Source organism: Arachis ipaensis, chromosome B03, assembly GCF_000816755.2.
Source record: "Arachis ipaensis cultivar K30076 chromosome B03, Araip1.1, whole genome shotgun sequence".
NCBI classification, from domain to species: Eukaryota; Viridiplantae; Streptophyta; class Magnoliopsida; order Fabales; family Fabaceae; genus Arachis; species Arachis ipaensis.
Window position 1 is genome coordinate 50,346,584 of NC_029787.2, and position 7,776 is coordinate 50,354,359.

At 34.9% G+C, this 7,776-nt stretch overlaps 2 protein-coding genes across 2 annotated transcripts; both read right to left on the bottom strand.

Moving 5' to 3' along the window:
* Positions 2,213 to 3,451, bottom strand: LOC107633074. Its single transcript, XM_016336707.1, has one exon. It carries the CDS (start codon positions 3,449 to 3,451, stop codon positions 2,213 to 2,215), a length of 1,239 nt encoding a protein of 412 aa, XP_016192193.1.
* On the bottom strand, positions 6,088 to 7,138 carry LOC107630438 (probable glutathione S-transferase). Its single transcript, XM_016333558.2, has 2 exons — positions 6,754 to 7,138; positions 6,088 to 6,602 (listed from the first exon to the last, which is right to left on the bottom strand). The coding sequence occupies exons 1-2, from the start codon at positions 7,066 to 7,068 to the stop codon at positions 6,246 to 6,248; spliced, it is 672 nt and encodes a 223-aa protein (XP_016189044.1). The 5' UTR covers positions 7,069 to 7,138; the 3' UTR covers positions 6,088 to 6,245.

The following is a 7,776-nucleotide window of genomic DNA, read 5'->3' on the forward strand; positions in this document are numbered from 1 at the left end:
TTGGTAGGTGGCGCCTGCATTTTTAAGTCCAAATGGCATTACCTTGTAACAGAAATTACCATTATCAGTGATAAAGGCAGTCTTATCTTGATCGGCCTCATGCATTAGAATTTGGTTGTAACCAGAGTAGGCGTCTATGAAGCTTAGGCATTGGAAGCCAGAGGAGTTATCAACAAGTTTGTCGATGCATGGGAGGGGATATGCGTCCTTTGGACAGGCTTTGTTGAGGTCTTTATATTCTACGCACATCCTCCACTTACCATTGTTCTTCTTTACCATTACCACGTTGGCTAACCATGTGGAGTATCGGAGTTCCTTGATGAATCCAACAGTTAGTAGTTTCTGGGTTTCCTCCAAGGAGGCTAGCCTTTTGTCAGTGCCGAGGTGTCTTTTCTTCTGAGCTATAGGCTGGATTGATGGGTTGATTGCCAGTTTGTGGCAGATGACGTTTAGGTCTATTCCTAGCATATCTGCTGGTGTCCAGGCGAACAGATCTACATTTTGTCTTAAGAGTTCCACCATTTGAGTTCGTTCTGCGTCTTTTAGCGCATTTCCGAGAGTATGTGTATTTGTCCTCGTTGTTTGTTAATTGTACTTTATTGAGGTCGTTGACGTTAGGATTTTTGCCAGTAAAGAATGTCATAAAAACAGTCAAAATGTCCTTAGATGGGAAGCAATGGTAACTTAAATCAAAGAGAACAATCATAAACTGAAAATACCTCAATTATCATTAATTCAAATAACAGTCTGTAACATGGAAGAATTCATAGATTCAATTATAAAGGTAAATAGCCAACTCAGATACTGAAATAAATAAATAAAGTAAAAGGAAAATTTAAAGCAAAGAAATATAAAACCTAGATTGAGAATCACTCTTAAAGCGAAAAGAAATCCTAAATCCTAAGAGAGAGAGGAGAAGATCTCCCTCTCAACTAAATCTAAATCATCGAAAAATAAAATATGCGAGCTCCCTTTGAATGGGTGCATTCCCACACTTTATAACCTCTGGTCTATGCTGTCTATACTTGGATCTGGGCCAAAAAGGGCTTCAGAAATCATTGGGGCGTATTCTGTAAATTCTGATACGTGGCCTCTGTCACGCGTCCGTGTGGGTCACGCGGTCGCGTCATTCGGAGCTTTTCCTTGCCACGCGGTCATGTCAGTCACGCGTCCACGTCGTATGCGTTCTGCTTTTGTCGCGTGGTCGCGTCAGTCATGCGGCCGCGTCGCTGCATCTTCGCTTCTGGCACGCGATTGCATCGTCCATGCGATCGCGTGAATACCAGTTTCCTTCAAAGCTCCGTTTTGCTTTCTCCTTCCATTTTTGTATGTTTTCTTTTCCATCCTTTAAGTCATTCTGCCTTAGAAAATCTGAAACTACTCAACACACTAATCACGGCATCGAATGGAAATAAAGGTAATTAAAATAATTAATTTTTAAAGCTTAGAAAAACATGTTTTTCACAATATGACATAATAAGGAAGGGAAAGTAAAACCATGCAGTTAATATGAATAAGTAGGTGGAGGATTGAATAAATCACTCAAATTAAGCACAAAAGAACTCATGAAATATGGGTTTATCAGTCGTCAAGTGGCATTTGTCGCTCTTGGTGGTTGGTCCTCGAATCTAGGTCTGCCAGAGGAGGTAGCTGTTCCGAGTTATACACTGCCTGGACATATTGTTGGTCAGGATGCTTTGGTTGTTCGCCCTTTAAGCTGGCATTATAACATTGTCTGGCCTCCTTTTGGTCTCCATGGATTGTCACTACTTTGTTGTCCTACAAAAGAAACTTGACACACAAATGTATAGTGGAAACAACAGCGTTGAACGCATTCAACGATGGTTTGCCCAGAATAATGTTATAGGGACTTTTGCTATCTACTACAAGATATTGTATTTCTAAACTTATACTGTTGGGATAATCCCCAAAGGTAGTCTGTAACCAAATGTAACCTCGGATAAAGACTCGCTCACCTGAGAAACCTACCAGTTCTCCGGAGGATGGTTGTAGGACTTTTTCGCTCAGGTTCATTTTTTTGGAACGTTTAGTAGAACAATATGTCAGCGCTGCTCCCTGGGTCCATAAGGATCTCTTTTACCAGAGGTTCTCCGACTTGTGCCGTGATGACCATGGGGTCGTCTAGGTTTCGATCAGCGGCCTTATAGTCCTCGGGGCTGAACGAGATTCCTGGTTTGTCCTTGTTGGTCGGCTAAGGTATAGTTGAATCTGTCATAGTCATCATAGCTCGGTATGACCTCTTTCTTGCCGAGTTCGTGCATCCTCCACTTGCAAAACCACCAGAAATGCAGTTTATTATTCTGCGGGGTGGATTGTTATCATTGTCTACCTTTCTTCCCTTGTCTCGGGAGTTGTCAATTGTTTTCTGTTGGTGGCCGATGTGTTCGGTATTTTTTCTTCGTCCGCGGGTGTCAATGTATTTGTCCAACAGTCCCTGGCGTGCCAGTTTTTCGAGGACGTCCTTTGCTATTACACAGCCGTCTGTGGTGTGACCGTATTTTTGGTGAAAAGCACAATACTTGGATCTGTCCACGTGCCTCTGGTCCTGGTAAGTACCAGCTCTGTTTGGGGGTTTGATGAGCTTGGAATGTAGTATATCTTTCACTATGTCCTCCCTTTTTGTGTTAAAGGGAGTGTATGTGTCAAACTTGGGTGTTAGTCTGAACGGTCTCTGGTCTGTCCTGCTGGCCGGGTGTCTGCTTCGTCTTTCTTCCTCCTTATTCGGGGTAGACTTTTCTGCTCTCCGCAGTGCTCGGAATTCCTCCACTTCGATTTGAGTTGTTACTTTTTCTCGGAACTCGGCCAGGGTCTTGGGCTTTGCTATTACAATGGATTTCTGGAACTTCCCCGGTCGGAGGTCGCTTTTTAGGGCGTGGAGATAAACTTCGGAATTTAGGTTAGGTATCTCATTGGTTGCTTTTGCAAACCTGGTCATGTAGTCTTTTAGGCTTTCATTTGGCCCCTGTTTAATGGTACTCAAATAATCGGAGTTGTGGACATAGATCTTTGACGCAGCGAAGTGATTGACGAACTGGTCGGCCAGCTCATCAAAGTTTAAGATGGAACCCTCGGGTAAGTTGGAGATCCCGATGAGTGCGGCCCCGTCTAGGAAGGTTGGGAAGGTTCGGCACAAGATGGGGTCGAACTCTTTATTTATGAACATCATGGCGTAAAATTTAGTGACGTGGACATTTGGGTCTCCTATTCCTTGGTAGGGTTTTAGAGTCGAAGGTAGGGTGAGATTCTCGGGCATTTTGAAGTTCATAACTTGTTTTGTAAAGGGATTGGTTCTTTTGACGATTGTCTTTGTGGTCTTGGGGATGGTTTGCTTGGTTTCTGAAGTATGCTCATCATTGTCCTCTTTTTGTTCGGCACTTTTGTGTTTCCCTTTGGTACGATCGTGCTCCATCTGCCGCAGGAGCTCGGCCATCCTTTGGTTCTCGGCCCTGAGGGCCTCATTGATTGCTAAAATCTCTAATTGATTGATGTCGGAGGGAGCGTGACTTTACTTGTCCGCCATTTCTTGTGTCCTGCAGAAAAAATGATAAAAAAAATACACAGAGTAAAGAAAAGTGGGGTTAGAGAGTTTTCGGGCCCCACGATGGGCGCCAAATGTTCCGGTTGAGAGTAAGCTCCGAGGTATATATAGCTCGTTCTGGTGTGACTCAAACCAGCTTTCCTTGGAGTAAAGAGGGCGGAACGTCGTCTTCTTCTGGGGAGGCGGCGTGGGGTACCTGAAAAAGAGCTCCAACGCTCAAGTAAGTATGAGTTATGAGAGAGTTCAGAAAAAAAACCAGAGTGAATTGCATACCTACAACTGAGTGAGCAATTCGTATATAATGGGGTTTGTTGAGGGTGGTTATGCGCATTTGTTTGTTACCGAACTGGATGGAATCTTCGTTGGTTGCCTCATTTTCGGGATTGAGGAGAGATTTGAGGAAAGTTCACACGTTTGACTCAGTTAATAATTATAAAATTTTATTTAATTATTTTTAAAAATTTTAATAAATATAATAACACATAAATAATTAATTATTTAAATTTTAAAAATTCAAAATCTTACCACACAACTCTACCGTAGAGTTGTGTGTATCATATCAAATGTTTCATCAATATTAATATTGAGAAACAATTTCTTATATTCATCTACTGCAATGTAAGATCTAACATATAACCAATATCATTATAGACTTATAGTCTTACATGAATATCTCCATAACACTGAAGAATCGTATTGTACCTAATGCCTTACTTTATTGAGTGAAGTCATTTACAACAGAGCATATTTATATCTCCATATTTGATTTTAAATATTAATAATTTGATATATTTAGATAATTAATAAGATAAGTTTTAAATGTTGTTTTTTTTTTTTATAAATTTAAACTTTTACTCATAGCACTAATATATAATATTTCACATAAAATAAGATATTTTTTTTAGTAAAATATCAAATAGCATTTGTTTTTGAGGTGTTGAATTTGTCTTTAAAATAATTTATTGACTATCTTTTCTCCCAAAGTCAATATTTTTAAAGAATTATCAACTTTCTATTTTCAAAAAATATCTTAATAGTAGAAAAAAATTACTCTCAAGATAGTGTTGATTAAGCCAAAATTTAGAACTTTATCAAGAATTTAAACTATAATTTTCAATGCAAGTAGTCATACTTCATTTAAATGAGATAGAATTAAGATAGCATCAAAGAAAAATAATAGTTAAAACAAATTTAGGACAAAAAAAATTGTACCAAAATATATATATATACTATATTTTCTTCCAAATTCAAATAACATAACTTTTTAACAATAATGTAATCTACTAAGTTGTCATTACCCAAAAGAATGAACAATGTCATTTAGCACTATACAATTTTATAGAAATTTTTATAGATAACCTAAGTGAATAGAAAAATTAAAATTTACTCACTAAATATGTCTTAGTATTTAAACTAAATAAACTTCACAATTTTTTTTTTAGTGTTTTGAGTACATGCAAATGAAATAACTAAATTCTTTATTTATTTATGTTGTGTTTTTTCTTTTGAAATATACTTATTACTTTTTAAATCCACATACTTAAAGAATACTTGTCAAGTAAGTAATTTTAGTCATTTCTTATTTTAACTTTTCTTTTATTGCACACAATGTAGACTTTTTGATAGTTACAACTTGATAACTGACGTTAAATTAATTTAATTATGCTACAGAAAAAAATAAAAAACTAAATACATGAGCATGTTGTTAGACAACTATAACTTTAATACATTTAATTTCAAAATAAGTCAAGACATTTACAAAACGTACTTAATTATTTTATGTATGTCTTATTGAAATCAAGTTTGATAAATATCATACTTATTTTAAACTTATCACTTTAATTAAAGCACTTTTTTGTATTTTTTAAGAAAATTTTTTTACAGCCACATATAGTATTTGTAAGTCTTTTGAAATTTTATTCTTTATGATCATAATACTTATGCCATTTGAACTATTACGCTTTTGAAACTTTATCCAAGAAGGATACGGGGTTATTTAATCCTTAATACAAAGTCTAGATTCATGTAGCTAAGAACAATAATCTCATTCTTTTCTAATTTCGAAAAATAATTCTATTTATTAAAAATAGACTAATATTGATATACATAACTTCAAATCAAAATAATATGTTCATACAAGTTATATATTATAAGAATAAAATTTATATTATGGCGGACCATCACAAGTACTTAACATAATATTAATATTTAGACTTTAGATAAAAATATTAATTTATAAGTAGTATTTTTAATATAGTAATCAAATATTATGCATTGATAATAAATCATGTCAAATAATAATTTATTTTGAATAAATTTATTGTTCACATCGAACCAAATAATTATCACAAGTTTATTGTCATAAATGTGCATATAATTTGACCAAATACAGAACTTTATTTGGATCGATCCATATATACCCGCATAAATTTTTTTATTTTTTTTAATAATCAAATAAAAAAATATTATTTTTCATTCATTTTCTTTTCACTAATTTTTTCTCCAACCAAATATAGTGTAATAATCCATGAGGAAAGAAAATTATGATTAACAAACTCTTTTATTAACCGAGAAGATCCTAGGATTTCTCTAACAGGGAGGAATCCGAGGTTTACAAGAAACTCCACGTGAACACGACCACACAAGAAACTCCAACATTCATTCAACCCCCTCTCTAGTATGAAATCTATTTTGCTGAAGCAAGAAGGCTTTCGTAGCGAGCTTTGAAGAAGGAAAAAATTGGGTCTCTAGGAGGCAAACACTCTTTGATAGTTGGTTGACTCAGAAATTCTTGACTCCATTTGTAGAGTTTGGGAAACTTGTCATTAGTGAACAGTTGAAGACCTGCAACTTCTTGAACCAGAGGCACCCAAAACGCAATGTTTACAGCGGCAATGTCCACAAGGCCATATTCCTCTCCTCCAAAAAACTTGCCTTTAAGCTCATCTTCAAGAAACTGAAGACCCTCGTGTGTTTCTTTAACGTTCTTCTCACGTTCTTCCTCGTTAACGGTGAAAACAGATTTCCATGCAGCACCGAACACCTGGATTTGCACAAATTAAAGTAATGGTTAAAAAATAATATAATTACGGATCTATGACTTTAATTCATGGATAATGTAAAACATTTTTACATCATTTTTAAATGTAAAGAAAATTAAAGTACTATTTATGATGAGAATTAATGTTATTTACCTTGTCATCTATGAACTTGGCCCAGAAACGTGCCAAGGCTCTCTGGTAAGGATCGGCGGGCAAAATGGATTTGCCCTTCCAAGCTTCATCGATGTACTCAACAATCACAAGGGACTCATTTATGGGCCTCTCATTGTGAACAAGCACTGGCACCTTCTTGTGAATTGGGTTGTATTTTAGGAGTTCTTCACTCTTGTTCTGCAAATCTTGTGTTACAAATTTGTATTCAACTCCCTTCAATTTTAGAGCAATCTGAACCCTGCAAACAAACGGGCTTCCCACAACCCCCAAGAGCTTCACATCTTCCTGAGCCATATTGATTAGAGAGAAATAAGAGATGTACTTAGATTTTGGTATATGATTGGTGATTCCTATAGTCTTGTCTGGGGATTTATAGAACCAAGAAGCTTGATTTTCAACCTACCACGTTGCTCATTAACACTGACTTTTATGGTCGACAATGGTTGACTAGGAAAGAATATTTTATAATTTATTTTATATAAAATATAAAACGAATATTTTAAAATATATTCTTATTAAGAATAATTAAAAAAAAATCTTAATTCAAAATTAGTCTTTCATGATACATCTTTTGTGATCAAATTTCAAATGTAACCAACCATATGAATTTGGAGCTGAACAAAGAAAACTAGAAATAATCAGAATATACTTGATTTAAACTATTTTTCTAATTCATTATTATTGGTAATACGATTTTATATTTTGGAAAAAAACTTAGTTAAAAATTAATATCTAGTATAAAAATATAAATAGTCTAATATAAAGATTTAATTATAAATTCTAAAATTGTAAAAACTAAATTATAAATTTAATGAAATTAAACTAACAAAATAATTGAAAAACAAAAAGGTATCTTCTCTTCCTTTACAAAATTGTCTATATTTAATACTCCTATATCTTAGGAATAATTACAACTATTAATTTAATATTTGACATACATCTTAATTATGTTGCAAAACGTGTAAATATTTCTCAAAAGTTTTAGAGCACAGTAATTTTCTT

What these genes read in the sequence shown, in the direction of transcription:
- LOC107633074 (XM_016336707.1), bottom strand. Translation starts at nt 3,451, where the DNA reads ATGGCCGAGCTCCTGCGGCAGATGGAGCACGATCGTACCAAAGGGAAA.
- LOC107630438 (XM_016333558.2), bottom strand. Translation starts at nt 7,068, where the DNA reads ATGGCTCAGGAAGATGTGAAGCTCTTGGGGGTTGTGGGAAGCCCGTTT. An exon ending in CCAAGTTCATAGATGACAAG is followed by an intron (nt 6,603 to 6,753) that starts GTAAATAACATT and finishes GTGCAAATCCAG; the next exon opens with GTGTTCGGTGCTGCATGGAA.